This window comes from Amborella trichopoda, chromosome 1 (assembly GCF_054954075.1).
Source record: "Amborella trichopoda isolate Santa Cruz 75 chromosome 1, AtrichopodaSantaCruz75HAP2 v2.0, whole genome shotgun sequence".
NCBI lineage: Eukaryota > Viridiplantae > Streptophyta > Magnoliopsida > Amborellales > Amborellaceae > Amborella > Amborella trichopoda.
The window spans coordinates 13,794,619-13,816,225 of record NC_142336.1 but is presented as its reverse complement, the minus strand read 5'-3'; the positions used below and the strand labels follow the sequence as shown (position 1 = coordinate 13,816,225).

Sequence of the window (21,607 nt, the reverse complement as noted above, 5' to 3'; positions counted from 1 at the left end):
GCTCATATGTTCATATATATATATATATAGCCATAACATTAGTAGTAATAGTATATATACTATAGTATATAATAAGTATTATATTATATATTATATAATACAAATATGTGTCAGTAAAATAAATATAATATACATTATATTGTATCTTATATTATGTTTTATATATTATATTTTCATTTTCATTTTAAAGTTTGATGCAATATTTATTATATATTTTATATAATACAAATATACAATAGTAAAATAAATATAAAATATATTATATTATATTTAATATATTTATTACATAAGGTATATATATATATATATATATATATATATATATATATATATATATATATATATATATATATATATATTTATATATATATATATATATTTAAATATTATATATATATATTTTTATTTATTTATATATATATATATATTTATTTATTTATTTAAATATTATATATATTTAATATATAATTTGTTTAATAAATGCATAGCTTTCAACATTTTAACAGGTAATCAAACATAGGTATCGGAAACTTCTTTAACATTCGAGCAAGTTATCGAATGCAATACTCGAAACTTTAAACCTTTCCGAACAAATAAGTCCACTTTCCAGCAAAGAAATTTTTTTTTTTTTTTTTTCAGGAGACGTTTATCTTCTAACAAACTTCTAGCAAAACAAACAGGGCTTAAGAAATGACGATTCCCATAAATACCCTTTGGATACCTATTTCCTTGGAGCCAAACCGGGCCTCATGTGAAACCCCCTTTCTCTGATTCATGCAGACAAACGGACGGGTGTAAGAACACTCCCTTGCACCATATTTCATTCAAAATTGGAAAAAGTTTATATAGAGCTAAGGCTCTAAACCATCAAATTAGAGCCCATCTCAAAAATTTCACTATAAGAGATTATTTTGATGCCTAAATATACTCAAATTGGTCATCTCGACATCAAAATGCATAGATATGAGAAAAAAATGAATTTCAAGTTTTGAAAATAGCGTATCTTGTAACACATGTTTGGACTGTGATTTTTCAAAATTTTTAAGTTTTCATCGATCTGACGATCTACACTATTTTTGAAGCTTTACACTTTATAATTAAAGATAAAAACAGTGATCTAAAAATTGGCGAGTTGCAACGAACTCGCCCGAGTCAGCACGGGAATCGGTTATGGTTACCCTGTACCGATTTCAGTGTAAAATCGGAAGCACCCGGTTCTACATAGTGAACCGCTTGTGTGACGTCATACACGGGTGGAAATCGCCCGTATGACGTCACATTGCGAGTTAGCATGTGCCAAAACAGCACCGATTCTCTGTAGTCTACAAGTGGGAAACTACCGTTACCCACCGACTGTGCGTGGATGGCAACCTCGGGCACAAGAGTGCAAGAGTTAGGAAACTTACAAAGCAATTTATAGACGTAAAACTAAAACGCTGTTGGATGTGAGACAATTATCATGGTGCGTTAAATTATGACGGAATTTGGATTAGGACTATTAATATAGAAAGTGATTACACTTGTGTTGATGTGGTGGAGTGGTTGTGGTTTCCACGGTAGAGTTGTCACTTCTCAAGTTTGATTCTACCTTAGACACATTTTATTTTATTTTTGTTGACAATAAAAATAAGCAGAAAATAAATTTTTTTAAAAAAAAAATTTATTTTTTGGAATCTTTCTCTTTCTATTAACAATCTTTTTACTAAATTTATTCTATAAATCTAAAAAATTAATTTTTTTTAAAGAAATTTATTCCATTTGAAATCTTCTTCTTTCTATTAACAATCTCTTTTACTAAATTTATTTTAGAAATCTAAAAAGTTAAAATTTTGAAAAATTAAAGCGTTCTTTAGAAAATTAGTATGCATTATAATAATTTCTAACCAAATTTTTTTATTTTTTTTATTAATTTTTGCATTATAAATCATGTAATTTAATATCTTTCTTACAGTTCTCAATAATATATTTTAAATTAGATTGTATTACCAAATTTTTTGGATTTGTTATGATTTGTATAATAAAGTAATTATAAAATTTAAGACAACAATTTTAATTTCAACATATAACATTATAGTTAGTTAGGTTGTAATAAATTTGGATTATAGTTAGTTAGTTTGTAATAATTTGGGTTTTTATAGGGGATTAAGGCTTTCTGCCAATTTGAGATTTTGATGGCCATTTTTTATCGATTAAATCTACTCTTTATAATAGTTCATGCATGATTATATATTTTATCTATAATAATTATATAATTTTTCTTATGTGTGATGTAAATTTAATGGTTAACATAAGTTTATACAGAGAAAAGACATATCAATATTCACAAATTGATGAAAAAAGTGAAAGCTAACAATGGAGTACCCTCATTTCTTATTGGATTCTTAAAAGATAATATTTATAAATAATTTTAATAATTTTTTTGGATTTTTTTAGAGCTTAATCAGACCGAGTCGACAGATTCTCGATCTGAATGGCCGATTCACCGATCCGGAACACCGATCCCTCTTTTAAATCACTAGATAAAAATATAATTGAAGACTATCACAAAGATTTTCAGCATGAAAACATTATTTCTCGACACTATTTGAAGGTGGGCTCTCACCCAAATCAAAATTTACACAAGGGGCTCAATCTCTCTCTCTCTAAAAGGGCAAAATCTCTCTCTCTCTCAGCCTACAAGCACGCATGTAGGGTGTGGACCCCAAAAGCAATGCGATCACCAACTCATTCATGCCTACTCTTCATCTGATTCTGATATATGTTGGTCACCTCCTTCATAGTTGTAAAGGGCAAGGCGATAAGCATTGAAAAGGTAGAGAGAGGGAGAGAGATTGTTCTCTCTCTCTCTCTAAGATTTTGGTACCACTCAACTATTGACCTGCACTAAGTATGCCTTAAGGTGCCCGCCCAAAGCGCCACAAGCCATGTGCTAACACATCCATTCATATTTTTAAGAGAGTGTCCCCTCTCTCCCTCTAGAGCCCACCTCTTGGTGCCCTTCAATAAAAGGGCAATGTGGGGTCCCTTCCAATTTTAGAGGGCCAATTAGCTGTCTCCATGTCTTCCATGTGGGTCCCCTCATTCCCCCAAAAGGGTTTTGTTTTAGACACCGGTAGCTTTCTACTGGCATGCACGCGTGGTTTAGGGTACCACAGTTCACAGTCCTCGTTTTTTTTTTTTTGGACAAAGGGAAACGACAGGAGGGTAGTTCTGTTCATTGAAGGGGTGGATGGTTGTTCAATATTGAGGGGTAAACTTGTCATTTTGGATTGATGATTTATCGATCGAAATTGGGTTTCATTTCCCAGTGGTCATATTCTGATGTGCTTGGTCCATCTCAGGTGATCCCCTAGGTGGATTGGGTTAAACTAATAAAGAAATTAGAAGAAAAATTGAATTTCTACATATACGGTCCAGAAGTGTAAAGCATCCATCTTTTAAGATGGATGCCAGTTGGTGGTCTATCTAAAATCAATGGAAACTAATAGTCTAAATGTTTTTTAATAGAATTATTATTTTTAGTTTTAAAATTTATTTATTTTTTCATATTCATTATCTCCATGTTAGAGATTTCGTGTCCTTAAAAATTAAGTCAAAAATCCATCTCAAAAATAGATTTTTAAGAGGCACTGCATTTCTACACGTGCAAGATTAGCCCGCATGCTAACTGTGTTGAAATTAAAAAACTAGGAGAATTAGGTGATTCTAGAGTTCCTCAAATCAGAATCTCCTACCTCCTGGTCATGTTGTGACTAAGGTGTTGGACCCAAAATTTCTAACAGTCGTTTTGGATCATCGACTAACAATGGAGTCGAACTTTGTTCTGCAGACTACAGATGTAAGGCTCACCTCCTTTGTTTGCTGATAAGAAGCAATGGATTGCCGTATGTGTGCCATATACTATGTACATGTGTAATTTAAGGGAACTAGCATGACAACTTTTTTAAAGGCATTAGGGAGTTTTGACTCCAAAAGCTGAATCTTAGAATTCGTGGCTTCCATTTTGGGGCAATGGAAGTTGCAAGTGCCATTTTCGTACATTTTGGGGGGAAAAAAAAAGGAACCTGCGGCTTCGATGCCCTCATGGAAGCTTCAAGTTTGAAAGTTTAGCATATGAATTGAATCTTCCAGAAAACAAACAAGCCGTAGAGGTCACCAATATGAAGCGGCATGGGGGCATGATACTCATTTTGTTGATGTGATCACTTCTAAACAAGCAACCTTCATACAAACAAATGCTAAGGTCCATCTTGGATGTTGGATGTTGAGGTAGCCATATTTTAGCCGTACCTTTTATTTTTGGAAAAAGTTTATATAGAGCCGAGGCTCTAAACAATTAAATTACGGCCCATTTCAAAAATTTCAATAGGGGCACATTTGTTTTTCTGAAAAATATCTTTTGAAAAGTTGCATGTTTTGTTCTGGAAGATTTGAATAAGTTCTGGGTATTGTGTTTGATAACTTGCTGGAATATTAAAAAACTTTTGGGTACTGTGTTTGATAATATAAACATATTAACCATATAAATATAAATATATAACATATATGACATAATATAATATATAATATATAATATAATATATAATATATAATATAATATAATATAATATATAATATATTTTTTATTAATGTATATTTGTATCATATATAACATATAATGTAATACTTATTATATATAATATATAGTATAATATAAGATATTCGTATACTATGTATACATAATATATATATACATAGTATATATTTGTATTATATATACATAATATATATTACACAAATATATAATATATAATATAATATAATATAATATATTTATATATTATATATAACATAATAATATAAATATTATATAATATAATAAATATATATTATATATAATATTTATTTAATATATAATATTATTTAATATAATAAATATAATATAATAATATATATTATATACTATATAATATAAATTATATTAATAAAATAAATATAATATAATATTATAAATTAAAATATTATATTATAGTAATATTATATTATATTATATTATATTATATCATATTAATAATACTAATGTTATGTATTTATATTATGCATAGTGAATAGTGATCAACAAAAAAGTTATGAAAGATTAAGTTCTTAGCCCCCACTCTAGGAACTTAATCTTTCACTTTTTAACAAAGAAATGTGAGCTTTTGTTGAAATATTAGTTTTTGAACTTTTTATAGAATACTTTATGAAAGAATATTTTCAAAAAAACAAACAAGCTTTAGAAGAAGTTGTTTTGACGCCCAAATATCCTCAAATTGATCACCTCGACATCAAGATGTATGGACATGAGAAAGATATGGATATCAAGTTTTGGAAATAGTGCATCTTGTAATGCATTTTTTTACCGTCAATTTTCAAGCTTTTCAAGTTTTCATAGATTTGCTCGTCTACACCATTTTTAAAGCTTTAAATTTTATAATTAAAGATAAAAAATATATTTTAAGGCTATCTCAAGGATTTCTAACATTGAAACCACATTTCTTGATACTATTTGAAGGTCGGCTTTACTTTGATTGTTTAGAGCCTCGTCGAAAAGTTACAAGGAAGAAACTTTTTCTTGATTTTTTGAAAATTATATAATATGCATTTATATCACCTCCATAAAAAAAGTGACATTTTGAATATTTTTAAAAAACTCATAATTCTTAATGAATTCCCAAAAATCTTAGACTTTTAGAAAATATTATGTTCTTATCGAATGGTAAAGATTAGGAAAAAGAAAAATCGGAGAAAAAAAACATTAGAAAGAAAAATAAAAGAGAAAAAAAATTACGAGAAAAGTTATATGTTTGATTTTAAAGGAATAATAATATTTCAAAATCACAATATTTCAAAACAACATTCCGTTATTGTGAAAAAAATGGCTGTGAAAATATTCGTCTCCTTTTCTAACCGTTATTGTGAAAACAATGGCTGTGAAAATATTCGTCTCTTTTTTCAACCACGCTCTATAGAGTATATAGATGATTTCGGAAATATAAATAACTATTATGCCCCCACTTAATAAGTACTTGGGCATTAGATTCTAATAATATTCTTACCCAAATTCACAAGTTTAAGGACTTTTGATGTCCACTTTTTAGCTATAACTATGAAAGTGGTTTAAATTTCTACTCCAATTTGATACGTCATTATTCACAATAGAATTTTAAGAAATTAAACCCCTCTTATTAAAAAATGTTGCTAGAGGGTATTTCACTTGATTATGACAATAGAATAGTACATGTTTGATTGTTTTGATTATCATTCATAAGTACTACCAAAGGAAAATCTAAACCAACCAAAGTTAAGGCCAAAATGTAACACTAAAAAATAAAAGGTGCAGTTGTATAGAGCCATTCTCTTCATTTGATTTAATATCCTTGATTTATGTTTAGAGATAAGAACATTAAAAGTGGGATTAAATAAAGAAACGTAATTGAACTTAAATTCTATCAAAAAAAATCACCGTATTATTCCAAGAAATAATACTCCCAAATCAATCACATAGAAGAGCAGCAAAGTTTTTTATTTTCCTCTAAACCAAGAGAATCACTACAAAGAGCAAGAGATTAAAGATTTAGGTAGCTAGGAAGGTTCGAGCATCTAGGTCTCTTCAATACAAGCAAACACTTTATTGCTTCTTTTTTGTACAGAAATGTTTGATTAATTCTATTTTTTTTTTTTGTTCTTTTAATACTTTTTTATACAGAAACGTTAGATTAATTCTTTTTTTTTTTTTTGTATATTGTACAACAAAACAATTTAGATCGACCATTGTTTCATATTTTTTGTGCTTTTATATTTGGGTGTGGTTTCTAGAAGGTTGCAACCTTAAACAATCCAAGTAAGGCACATATTCAAATTTTATTATAACATGAGATTTTGGTGTAAAATACTATTTAGGATTATTTGAAAATCTATTTTCATATCTAAGTATACAATTTTAAAATCGAAAAATGGTTAAATCTAGAAAATTTATAAACATATGAAAATCTTGAAAATTGACGGTCTAGTTAATGTGTTGCAAGATGCACTATTTTTGGGACTCGAAATATTTTTTTTATTCATATTTATGCATTATGAATGTTGAGATGATCAATTAGAGGGTTTTTCAACGTTGAAACAACATTTTTCGATGGATTTTTGAGGTGCATCTATAATTCTACATTTTAAAGTTGCAACTTCATGTAAACTTTTCGCTTTATATTTTGCTAATTAAAATCCTATGGCTAGGATCTTTTCTTATTTTCTTAGATGGGTTACAGTTTTGGTTATTTGTTGACGTATTTGTTGTGTTTAGTATTGTTACTGTTGTTTCATTGTATGCTCCCAATAAAATCATATGTCCTCTATCGTATCAATAGAGTAAGTATTTTTGTTGTATCTTTTAAAAATTTAGACAAAATTGTTAAAGCAATACCTTAAATGATACCAGAAAAGGACATAAAATTATTGTTTAATGACATTCATGTAACTATAAGTCATAATTATATCATTTATACATATTTAAATTTTTTATTTCAGTTTTTTTAGCTAATTCAAAATATTCGCGCCACTTTAACTTACCTAATTTTTGGCAATCCATATTTTTTTATCAGTTTTGTTTGGAAAGAAATCCTATTTATTGCCATTATATTTTGGTTACCCACATATTATTAGTAGGACAAAGTTTCTATGCGGTCAGCTCGCATATTATAGAAATACAAGCTTGGCAACAAATATGTTTTTTAAATATAATTTGATTCTAATTTTTAAAGAATATGTAATCTTTAACATGGAGATCATAAATATGAAAAATAAAATAAAATTGAAAATTAAAAATAATAATTATATTTACACTGTTAGTTACACTTGTTTTTAGATAGACCACCTATTTGCATCCATATTTAAAATGAATGCTTTATACTTCTGGATCGCATATTGTAGAAATGTGGTACAACCCGCATGAAACAATTTTCCTTATTATTATTCCCCAGCTATATTCTTGACTCTATTTTTTTCCCTTGGTTTGGTGCCAATTTTATCATGCAGTGGCCATCACGCTTTAAAAATTGGAAGCGCCCACATCCGTTATAGTAGATTGAATCCGTTTTATAAACCTTTCTAGATAACACGACTTCAGGCACGCTTAACTTGTGTTTTTTTTAATGGAATCCGTCTTGTTAAATATGCACTTATATAAGGAGGTGTATAAGTCGTTTTCTTAGGTTGGTAAAAAAGGGTTTAATAATTAGTTATTCTTTGATTAGTAGTTAGTTTAACGTTTATTTTAGAAAGGAAACGGAGGCTTAAGCATAAAGTTATTACACAAATTAGTCGAAAGATTCTATGTCCCCACAATAGCATTTCTTCTATTCACGCCCTCTAGAGGATTTTTTTAGTCTCCATATTTAGGGGATAGAACATCTACATTTTAGTGACCAAAATAAGGGAAAAAAAAGTGTTACTCGAGATTCGAAGAAAAAGAAAAGAAGGGAAAAAGAAAATACAAAGTTCAAATGAAGTTTGCAAGTGCCGGAAAAGATAATATTATCAAACAGAGAGTATCCAATTTTTGGAATGTTAGATCTAAGTGTTTTAAAACTCAAAATCTAATTCATTTATTTTTTGTTGAAAATAAACATTTAGTAATTTTTAGGTGGATATTAAAATTTAAAACCCTTTTTTTTTTTTTCCAATGTAGCTCTTTCACTAAAGAGAGTAATATATAATATGTTCTTGCATGAGCATGATATATACACTCAACACATGAGCATGATATATACACTCAATATACCCTATATAATGAGGTATATACTCTCCAGTGTTCACAAAATCAAACTAGAACGGTTAACCAGACATGGGCCCTGAAGCAGTTTAACCGGCCTAATTGGTAAACCGGCTGATTCAACTGCTTTAATCGGGCAACTCCCAGGTGGTCAAAAAAATGTTGAAAAAAATAAGAAGATACAAAAAAAAAATTTACTAAAATATGAAAAGCATATAAAGAATTATTAAAACAAAACACATTTCAAATGAAGTTGAAAATGAATGAAAAATGGATTTTAACCCATTTTATATTTTCTTAATGTTGTTTTAAAATTTTCTTAAAAAGATGAGAAAATATAAAAGTGAGTATTAATGACCAAAACAATTTTTAACCTTACCTTAATGTAAATAATATTTAAAAATACATTACAAATTAAATTTCTTATTTTTCAGAATTTATATATATATTTTTGATATTTTTTTTTTTTATAAATACCGCTTGATCACCAAAACCACTCAAAATCGAAATCAGCCATTGGCCGGTTTAAATCTAACCGAACAATTAGCGGTCGGCCGGTTTTGTGAACACTTGATGCACTCAATGTAGGAGCATGCTCTAACACTCAAGTAGTACGGCTATAATGAAGGAAGAAAGCATATGATGGGGATTCATGGAATGTTGGAGGTGGATCTCATTGGGAGTTAGCTCAAGCGTGTGGTGTGCAACTATGAAGAGAAACTCAAATAGACATGCATCCCCATCCACCATCCATCACTGCGGATGGACGGTAGAGGTAATTCATACCTTCACTAGTGATTAACTTAGAGTAACTGTCCAGATTATGTGGACCATCACTCTCAATGACGAGCAGCGTATGGGAGTGCATGTAAGATAATAAGGAAAAGTATCTCGTCGACATCATGTAGAGGGAAGGAAGGGTACACACGTACCCTTCAATAGTTGAGATTTCATAAGAGCATATCTTCTGTCAAAAATTAATTTTATATTTTATTTTGTTAAAAAAATATTTATGTGAATAGTAGGGTGCAGGTTTATTTTTATAAAAAGAATCAAATAAAAATGATAAAAAAATATTTTAAATAATAAAATGACCAAATTGCTAATTTTATTTTATTTAATATTTTATTCAATTTTTTTTTTGTTTTTAGTTTATTTAAATCTATTATAATCATCATCTTCTAAGGCTTATCTCGATTATTTAGAGTCGGCAACATGAATCCTATCATTATGATATTTAATTATAAAACAATAACCCAAATATCATACCATCGGTCTAGATTCAATCTGGGTTGTTAAGCTCATATGAGCTAGTAGGCTAATCTCATCATTTTTCATATATATATATATATATATATATATATATATATATATATATATATATATATATATATATATATATATATATATGGAAAAGTCTTCTCAACGCCTATAGGCGAAAGTGAACAGTGATTGCGCCTACCATTATTACCGTCTAAAGTTCGTTGCACGGACACGATTGTCTGGTAGTGTTTTATTTTTTCATTTTTTTTTCTACAAATTAGAATGATTTGAAATTTGGAGCGTGTGTACATCTTAGTGAGGCGTACATAATAAAAATAATTTGCGAAAAAAATTAATCAGGTAAAATATTTTTTTGATATTTTTTGGTAGATTCAACTACTTTTTATGAAAGCACACTCCAAATTTCAGATCATTCCTATTTGTAAAAAAAAAATGAAAAATAAAACACTACCGGACAATCGTGACCATGCGATGAACTTTTGATGTTTTAATATTTTTTTTACAAATCATAATGATGTGAAATTTTGTAGGTGTGTGCACCTTAGTGAGATGCACACGAATAAAATATAAAACAAATAATTTGAATGATAAAAATTACGTAAAATACCCCTATAAAGTTTTATGGGTAATTTCATCATTTTTTATGAATATTATTTTTAAAATATTTTATTTTGGTGAGACTTGGTCATATGCACACTTTATTTTGGTGAGACTTGGTCATATGCACACTTTATTTTGGTGAGACTTGGTCATATGCACACACGCCTCAAATTTTAGATAAATTTTATTAGTACAAAAATTATAAAAATTCAAATATAATCGAAAACTGTGACCGTGTGATGAACTTTAGACGGTGATGAGGTTTAGGTGAAGTACCGTAGAACTTCACTATTAGGCATTTTGTAGATGCTTCCCCACATATATATATATATATATATATATATATATATATATATATATATATATATATATAAAAGAGAGAGAACATAAAACAAATGGGATTAGAATAAGATGACCACAATGTTAACAATTTTAGCAAAAGAAAAAGAGAACAATATTAAAACCACCACCACTCAAAAACTAGAGAAGTAGATTGTTGAACTTCCTTTTTATTAAGTCAATGGCTTACAAATTGGTTGCATATCCCCTCATCCTTGTTCTCTCTCTCTCTCTCTCTCTCTCTCTCTTTAAGCACATACTTTCCAAATCAATACTCACCAACTTTGGACCAATGGGGCCTTACAAGACAAAAGAGAAATTAGATTTCAAGTCTTTAGAAAGAAGATTTGCACAGCAAATCAATGAATTTGACTCCATGCAAGTTCATTGGATCTTCCAAAAGACATCATATTTGTTAATTCCCCCCCCCCCCCCCCCCCCCCCCCCCCCTTCCCCTTTTTTTTTTTTTTTTTTGAATTCAACCCTAAAAATGATGCCCATTGGTGGAAATAATGCCCAAAGTCATACCAAACACAAGATAAGCATCCCAACTAAAACCCTAGAATCATTTTTTGTACCAGACATGGGCATTTTAGAGGCCCCATCTTTTCCTTCTCTTCCCATCAACTGGTGACAAAAACTTGTACATAAACAATAGAACATTAATTTCATGTTTCCCATGGGGACCATATTACCCTTTGCAACTAGCTTGTTTTAGTGAAAACCTCATGAAAACTGATCAGTACCCCAATTTTTGCTTTGAAATACCTGAAGGCACCTTCCACATCTCTAGGGATATTGAAAAATTGGCGTTCTGTTTTCTCAAACATAGCTGAATTTGAAACTCAAAATGGAAAATTCGAGTTTCCTAGTTTCTCATGAACTTGATTTATGGGATTTTTTTCCCCTCGAAGTTATTTCCTTGTGGTTTCTCAACTTTTTTTTATTTCTCTTGATCGATTTGTAAGAACATCTCGAAACATAAACGACACGAGAATTTGTCGGGAAAAACACCAACAGAAGCTGAGAGAAAAATACAATGAACATGATTTACATGGTTTGTTACGGATGATTACATTTACAGGTGAAGACCATATATACAATAGCTCTAGATAAAAGTGGCAATGGGCCGAGTGGCCCGGCCTGGTCAGCCTAACCCTAAAAAAACTAAAGCCGGCTATCCACGGCCTTAGGGGACTGTTCACTTTTGGTACAAGGAGGTCACAATCACTCTTGTTCGTCATATTTCAAATAGGGTGTAATATAAAAATGTCATTGACTTAGATTCGAATTGCAAAAAAAAAATTTCTCGAACTTTCATCACATACCCTAAATCATCCAATTTAACATCTAATGGCTAAAGATAACACTGACTTCCTTGTAACAAAAATAAATGATTTCATTATATATTAATCCCATATCTTGAACCCCACAAATCAGTGCCAAGAGCAAGCGGGCCAATCATCAATATGTGATATTATTTGGTTACACGTATAATTCAAGACATAGTTACGAGCAAACAAAATTGTTTAAAATTTAAGACAAAGTTTGTGAATGCGTAACATAACATTTTTATTTAATCCAAACCATGAAAAATGCATTTTAAAGATGTCAACAAAGAAATACTCTATTAAGCATCACATGATAATTTCTCGAGCTTTTATCCAAAGATTGGGAAAATTAAAGGTGCAGATCTACAAACACTTAAAAATCTTAAAAATTAACGATCCATAAAAAGCATTACAAGATGCACTATTTTCAAAGCTTGAAACCATTTTTCTGATGTCCCATACATCTTAAGGTCGAAATGATTGATTTGGGAATTTTGAACATCAAAACAACATCTTTTAGTGAATCTTTTATGTGTACCTTAATTTGAGTGTTTAGAGCCTCACCTTTATATAAACTTCTTCCTTCTTTAAAAGTTGGGGTTGCTCTAGTCGTATGAAAAAAGTTTATATAAGTGCGAGGCTCTAAACAATCAATTTAGGGCTCTCCTCAAAAATTCACTTAAAGACGTTGCTTTGAAGAGATTGTTTTGAAGCTCAAAAATCCTCAAATTGATGATCTTGACCTTAAGATGTATGGACATGAGAAAAAATAGATTTCATATCTTGGAATTAGTGTATCTTGTAATGTATTTTCAGACTGTCAATTTTCAAGATTTTCAAGTGTTTATAGATATGCTCGATCTACACTACATTTGAAGTTTTAAATTTTATAATTAGAGATGAAAATAAAATTTCAAGCCATCATAAAGATTTCTAGTATTGAAAGAGCATCTCTCGACACCATTTGAATGTGCGCTTTACTTTGGTTGTTTAGAGCCTCGGCCTTATAGAAACCACACCCCTAGTCATATACATTATTATCGTTATTTGTGCCATTTTTCCTTAAATATATGCTAGGTGTAGAATTGGGCTTTGTCAACTTGTTGAATGATAAATCCTAATAAGCAAGACAAGGTCAATTTGAGATCTTTGTGAGGATCTAGTTGGGATATGAGGGGACCTCCAAAGCCTCATAATAATTTAGGGCATCCATTCATATTTGGGGGGACCAGATAAGAGACACCGTCCCTTTGGGAGGGTTCTTCCTTGTCTTGACTGACCAAAAAACTCCATCTCTTTTTAGCCTTTGTCTATGGCTTTAGGGGAGTCTCGCGAAATTGAAGGGGAAATGGCATAGAGGGAGAGAGAGAGAAAGAAAGAGAGAGAGAGCATGAGAGAGAGAAATAGAGAGCATTGATTGAGTATGAGAGAGAGAGCATGACTTCAGTATTAGAGAGAGACCCTTAATGGAGTATGACAGACAACATGAAGAGAGAGAGAGACCATTAATTGAGTATGAGAGAGAACATGAGTTCAGTATTAGAGAGAGAGAATGAATTGAGTATGAGAGAGAGAGAGTGTGTGAATTGAGTATGAGAGAGCATGAGTTATGAGAGAGAGTATGAATTGAGCATGAGTTGAGTGAGAGAAAGAGATGATGAGTTGAATACAAGAAAGAGACAACATGAAGAGAGAGAGAGAGCCCATTAATTGAGTATGAGAAAGAACATGAGTTGAGTATGAGAGAGAGTGAATTGAGCATGAGAGAGAACATGAATTGAGTATGAGAGAGAGAGAGAGAAGTATTAGAGAGAGAGAGATGATGTGAAATATCATTTTCCTCAAAGAATGACCAACGTTTGACACAAACATACTTTTCATTTGAATGACCAAAGAAGAAATCAAATCCATGATGATAGAATAGGGCCTCCCTGTAACTTCTATGATATATCATCAACATGCTTATATTCATCCCCTTACAAACGAAATCGCGTCGATTTTTCACGCACATGATCATGACTACTATTTCCATATCTTTGAAAACATGTGAATATGGCCCCATTTTCAACGCATGCCATGTCCCTATGGGTTGCTAGGCATTTCGCCAAGCATGTTTTCAATGTCCTAACAAAGTAATAGGCATAAAAAAAAAGTAAAAAACAGAAAAGAAACAAAAACAAAAACAATTTAGCTATTACCCTCTTGACTTAGATTTAATCTAATAACCTAGAGGTGGTAATGGGCCAGGTGGTCGGGCTAGCTGGCCCTAAAAAACTAGGGCTAGGGTCACAAAAGGTGGCCTGAGGGCAGCACAACCATGGCTTGAGCGTAAGGCCTGGCCAAGGTCGGGCTAGTTTGCCCCAGCCCAGCATTATTTTTCTTTATTATTTTCTTTTTGTTTTCTTTTTTAATTTTTTCTGCACCAGTCTGGCCTGGCCCCAATAGAGCTAGGGCCGGACTAGAGCTAGGGTTGGCCTAGCATCTTGCAAGCCCTAATATTACCCTTTCAATTTGGATAGATCGACTTAGTTCCCCATTCCAGTCCAAAAATTTGTGCAAGTAATTCTGATCAAATTGAAATGATTCTCAGTCAGATTGGCGATTTTTAAAACCCTGTTGCGAATTACCAGTATCCAATAAACGTTCTCAGGAACATACATGAATGTGTTATGATTTTGAATCCTTAGTTTAACCTCACCAAAAATTTAAACTTTTTAAAAAAAAAAGAAAAGAAAAAGTAGAACAAGATAAGAATTATATTATGCTGATGATTAGTAATGAAGCAGTTTTTATGCTTTCTTGGAGTGAATTGATTAGGTTCAGTTTGAGTAAATGGAGGGTATTTATGTAATTGCAATTAAGTGGGGGATATTTATGTGATTCTTAAGAAAGATTCTGATGAGAGATGCGATGAATAAACGCAAAATTTGAGCATATTGTTGCAATCTCCTGATTTGGCATAATAACATTGCGGTGTTTACTTGTAATATTAAATTATCAAACCCATATATCTTGCGATCTCTCCAAATTTTAGAGAGAGAGAGCTTAAATATTAGGGTGATAGATGTGTGACAAGAGAGAGAAATTAATAGAAGATATAGAAAGAGCATGAATTAGGGTTAGTCATTTGGGTGAGAGAGAGAGAGTGTTAAGTAAGGAGTGGCAGTCGCGTCTGGTAGCACTGGATCTATGTTTCGAACTCGGTGGGTCGGATTGGGTCGAAATAACCTTGACTCAACAGGGGTCTGGATCTAGATTTAGCATAGACCCTATCAGGTCGGGGTTGGGGTTGACCCAACCTAGTATAACATACGATGACTATATATTATATAATATAAAAATTATTTTTTCATTTTTAAATTTCTATACGAGGGTCCAAATGGCTTGGACCCAAACCGACCCATGTCTGATACAGGTCCATTGGCACCCTTAATTAACATTAGAATTTTAAAGAATGAAAAATGTGAAGAAATGTTGTTTTGTTTAGAGAGAGAGGGATCATTTGGGGTAGCACCTCATAACTAGTTACTATAGTGTGGTTTTCAATCCTAACACCACCCATTGACATTAAAAAAAAAAAAGAGTAGGAAATATGTCATATAGAACCTTAATTCTTCACATTATTTCATCGTAAATCCTTTTTCTATTTTTTTTTCAAGCATCATAAAAAAACCTTAAAGATTTCACGGGATATGGTGAAATCTTTATGGGTTTCTTTATGCCTCTTGAAATGAAAACGGATAGAGGGTCTATTATGAAATAACATGTTGAATAAGAGTTCTATACAAAAATTTTTCAAAAAACTAACTCTGTGATCCATCCGAAAAAAAAAAAAACGGATATAGGCTATCTTCTTCATTGAATAACAAAAAATAAAAAAAAATGGGAGACAAATGGATAAAAGTATGATGAGAGAGAGAGAATTTTGAAACACAGAGATAGATGGGGGGGGGGGGGGGGGGGGGGGGGGGGGAGGGGGGCATGAAAAATGAGGGGCATAGCATAACAACAACATACCACATGGGAAGCAAATCTTGGGAGATCAAATAAATTTGCTTCTCTTTCTCTCTCCACCCCACCTGCCCCCCTTCCCGATTTTACATGGCCAAAAAGTGGGCAAAGAAAAAGGAAGGAAAGCAACAGATATGACATCACAGGATCTCCCTATGCGATTGGGTGGGCCACCCCTTGCTTTCATCACCACTCCCTTCCCCCTTATAACCCTAGGCGTGGCAATTAGCCGGGCCTAGTTCTGGGCCTCTTCCGGGCTGGCCTGGCCCAATCAAGGCTTGGCCGGGCTGGACCTGATTTAAAAAAAACCAACATAAAAAAAGCAAAAAAAAAAAAAAGGCTGAGCTACTAGTCTACGCTAAACGGGTCAGGCCTCTCGTCTTAGCCCTAGTTCTTTTCCGGACTCGGCCGGGCCACCGGCCTCCCCAAACCTCTTCATTTTCCACGACCCCATTATATTCCCTTTCTCTCTCTCTGCATCTCTTTCTCCCTCTATAAGGTTAAAATCCCTTATTAATCACTCTCTCTCTCTCTATGATCCCCACCTTTTATTATTCCACATCGTTGAAATCTTCAGGATCCTCTCTCTCTTTCATATTTTTGGGACGTTTGGAAATATTTTGGGGATTTGGGTGGAAAATCGGGTCGGATCTTCTCGCTTTCTGTTGAGTGGGATCTTATGGCTGGTGTCTCTATTTTTAGCCCATAATCAGGCATCCATTCCTCCTTAAAAACCTCCTCTAACCGTTCCCCATTTCACACGCACTCTTTCTCCCTCTAAACCATATACCCATTGAGCTTTTCATGTCTCTCTGTTCTCTTTCTGAATAAGGAGCTGAAGGAGAAGCTTTTGTTTGACCCATCAAGTTTTTGTATTTGTCTTGTGTTTTCTCTCTCTAAAGGATTTTGTGTTTTCTCCCTCTAGAGAATATAGAGGGCATGGCTAGACCAGAAACCCAGTTCCAAGAAACCCAATTCCATGTTCTTGCTGTTGATGATAGCCTTATTGACAGGAAACTTATTGAAAAGCTTCTCAAAACTTCATCCTATCAAGGTATTTGCTTCTCCCTCCCCTTTGTTAAGATTTTGCTTTCTATACCACTTTGTTTGATTACTTGATTTTGCTCTCTCTCTCTAAACGAAAAAATGGGGCTTCTCTCTCTCTAAAAAATATGGGTTTTTGTGCAGTGACTACTGTGGATTCTGGAAGCAAAGCTTTGGAGTATTTGGGTTTACAGGACAACCAACAAGACCCTGCTCTCTGTCCAAATCAAAATGTGAGCCTCATTTTTTTTTTTTTTTATGTTTTCTTTTTGCTTTTTATTTCCAATTTTGTTCTTTTTTGACATTCAAAAAATTGAACAAAAAACTGGGTTTTGATTGTGCAGGAAGTGGAAGTGAATTTGATAATCACGGATTATTGTATGCCTGGAATGACTGGCTATGACCTCCTCAAAAAAATAAAGGTACTTTTTTTTTATTTTTGAGTTTTTCATTTTTTTTCTCTCTTCATTTTTGTCTCATGCAAATTAATCTCATCTCTCTGGAATTAACTCTTTTTTTCTCTCTATTTCTTCCAGGAATCATCATATTTGAAAAACATACCAGTTGTGATCATGTCATCAGAGAATGTGCCTTCCAGAATCACCAGGTAAAAACCCATTCTTTATTCTCTATCTTTTTCATTGTCTTTTTTCGCTAAATTTTATTCTGATTTTGCATATCAGTGCCTTTTTTTTATTCTTGAATTTTGACTTTGTGGGTGGAATCTATGCATTTTCTGCAAATTTTTTAAAAAAGGGCATAAAGTTCTATATTTGAGCGCACCAAATCTGTGTATTATTTACCCCTACGATTACATCAATAACCAGAAATAGATATGTCAGATTATCAGGAAAGAGAACATGTCCTCGGTCTTTTCGAATCTCTCTCTTTTGCGTTTGTGCTCAATTCTATCAATTTTTCATGGTGGAAAAAAATTTACTTTTTGTTTTAATTTTCGAATGGATAACTGCAAAATATTGTTGCAATCAGAATCTAGTTCTTTTTTTTTTTTATCATCTGTTTCTCTCTCTACAATCATTCTTAGTTCTAAATATTTTTGTGGCTTAAAATCAGGTGCTTGGAAGAAGGGGCAGAAGAATTTTTCCTGAAACCGGTTCAGCTCTCCGACATGATCAAGCTTAAACCCCATCTCATGAAATCAGCGAAATCCATTAATCCCACCACTCTCTCTCCTCAAAAATCAAGCAGTAACCCCAACAAAAGGAAGCCCAACGCCATGTCCACCGAGTCCGCCCCTCTCTCTCCTCAGAGGAGAAGACCAAGATACAATGGCTTGACTGTCTCTGTGTGACAGTACTTTCTCTCTCTACATGGGCATAAACCTACAGCTATTACTTTTAGAGAGAAGGAGCAGAGTAAAGGAGAAGGCCTTTAAGAGAGAGAGAGAGAGTTGAGGCTCTCTGCAAGAAGGAAGAAAATGGTTTCCATCGATCTCTATCTAGATTCTAGAGGGAGAGAGAGTGAGTTAAAGAACGCCTTCTCTCTAGAGAGAGAAAACTCAAGACAGTTGAGGGACAAAGCCTAACAGAGTTGAGAAAGCAACATGATCTCTCTCTAAAGGGACAAAGTCTAATAGATTTGTGGAAGCAGCATGCTTTCTCTCTCTAACATGCTCTCTCTCTCTAGATGTCCATTTTCAATTTAGAAAGACAGAGCTCTCACTCTAGATGACCATCCTCTCTCTAAAGGCAAAGCTTGAGAGACAAGAGTCTTTCTTTCTCTCTCTAGAAAGGCATGGTCTCTTTCTGTAGAACCAAATTTTTTTTTTTTTTTTGGAGCAAAATACCCATGGTGATGGGTAATCTGTATACCATATGTACAGAACAAAAAAAAAAAAAAAACCTCTAATTCGTTTCAATTTTGCTGGAAACCTTAATAATATTGGAGAGAAATTTTTAAGATTTTGTGAAAAAAAAAAAAATTACTTGATTTTGACTTACTTTTTGTGCCCAGTAACTGTTTATTCTCAACAACATACCGTCAATAATAAGGCTTTCTAGAAATCATAATTATTATTGACCGTCAAATTTAAAATCCAGTGGTTCTCAAATAAAATTAGGAAAAGAGCCCAGTTTAATTGGTTAGTGATTGATAAATTGCAACTTAGGCTCTTTTCCTTTTTTTCTTATAAAATTAGGAAAAGAGCCCAGTTTAATTGGTTAGTGATTGATAAATTGCAACTTATGCTCTTTTCTTTTTTTTCTTTTTTTTTTTTGGGGAGTCAACGAGCCCATACCTTTGGTAGGAATTGAGATGTGGCGTTACAATTTTTACTTCAAGCTATATCCTAGGTTCAATTCTTACTGAGGATAGGGTTTCTCCCTACTAAGTAGTTGTACTACGATGGATCCCAAAATTTAAATTTAAAAAAAAGAAAAAAATCTCCCAAATAGTCTTTTGCACAAGGAGGTGAATTTATATTATGCTCCCGTGGAAGTATAGTATATGTATTATAAAATGATTGTAACTTTTTTGGACTAAAAATGAATTTTTATAATAATCCAAAAAATGTTTGATTTGTTTTTATTGACCTATATCAAAGAAAAAAATTTATACAAGGTTGAACCTTAAAAAGTAAAATTAAAGATACACTTCAAAAATCCATCAGAAAACATTGTTTTAATGTTGAAAAACCCTCTAATTGATCATCTCGACATCAAGATGTATGAATATGAAAATAGATTTTGAGTCCCAAAAGATGTATGAATATGAAAAAAAAGAAAAAAAAAGATTTTGAGTCTTAAAAATAATATATCTTACAGCACATAATCTAGACCGTCTATTTTTAAAATTTTCACATGTTTATAGATCTACTTGATTTTAATTATTTTTTAAGTTTAAAATTTTATAATTAGATATGAAAATAGATTTTCAGATAACCCTACAAATGTTTTACACCAAAATTATATTTTATGATAAATTTTTGAGGTGAATCTTATTTGGGTGGTCTAAAATTGCAACCTTATAGAACCACGTCTTTTTTTTCTGTAGTTATTTTAAGCTAAAGTCTTTTTTTTTTCTGTGTTATTTTATTTTATTTGGTAAGTAAAGGAATCTTACCAACTTCTCCATAAGGTCAGAAAAATAAATGGTTTCTGACTTTTTTAATGAATTTTGGAATATTTGAAACGATTGTATCCACCGTCCACGGATTTCATACTAGGGTGGGCCCATATGGCTGGGATTGTTTCACAAATAACAATACTGACATTTTGTAACTTTATTACAATGGGTTTCCCAATAAAATATGGAGGAAAGGTTTTGACAAAATTTTTTCGCTATCGTTTGTAAATGTCACGCTTAAATCAGTCACCTTTTAAAAATCTATTTTTAAAATGGATTTTTGGACATGTAATCTCTAACACGGAGATTATGAATATGAATAATAAATTAATTTTAAAAATTAGATGCGATAATTCTATTAAGAGAATCTCTAACACGAAGATTATGAATATGTTAATTTAAAAAATTAGAAATGGTAATTCTATTAAGAGAATATTTGGACCGTAGTATTCCATTGTTTTTAGATAGACCACTTATTTGTATCCATCTTTAAGATGAATGTTTTATAACTTGAGACTGCATATTGTAGAAATGTGGTCCAGCCCGCATGAAACAATTTTTTCTTTGTAAAGAATATAGCTGATAATTCCCGAGAAAGGAAAAAGAGAAGAAGGTTCTACGAGTCGGTGGACTCATCTATTGATGTAGGTGCTACTTCCAAAAATCCATCTTAGAGATATATTGTAGATTTAAAATTTAGAAATGCATAATGAGACTATTTACTTTTTGATACAAAGATGTAACAAATATTATTGACCATTAAATGTGAAATTAGATAGGTAAGATTGTGTCATTGATTGAGCATAAAGTCTAAAATAAAATTTCTCCAATGTTGTGACACACTACAATATATTGAATTTCGCTCCAATGGTAAAAGTATTAGATATCCACTGGACCTTATAAACATAGGGTTTGAATAAATTATGTCTTTGTTGCATTTATTATCCTTTGTAACCAATTATCCCCACAATCATGGGATATACTTGGAGAGTTAGTTGATTATGAGGCTTGTAGCCTCTATATTACTGTGTACAGTAATGTAATACGCATCAAATTCTCCCTATTTTTTGTTTACGAATGGTAATTGTGATTTTTTTTTGTACTTAAAGTACATAATTTTTAAAAATCT

General features: G+C 31.8%; 1 protein-coding gene across 1 annotated transcript; it reads left to right on the top strand.

Annotated features, from left to right (window-relative positions):
- Positions 1–17,007: 17,007 nt before the first annotated feature.
- On the top strand, positions 17,008–19,173 carry LOC18444547 (two-component response regulator ORR3). Its single transcript, XM_006854714.4, has 5 exons — positions 17,008–17,404; positions 17,539–17,627; positions 17,739–17,816; positions 17,931–18,001; positions 18,469–19,173. The coding sequence occupies exons 1-5, from the start codon at positions 17,290–17,292 to the stop codon at positions 18,704–18,706; spliced, it is 591 nt and encodes a 196-aa protein (XP_006854776.1). The 5' UTR covers positions 17,008–17,289; the 3' UTR covers positions 18,707–19,173.
- Positions 19,174–21,607: the final 2,434 nt, after the last annotated feature.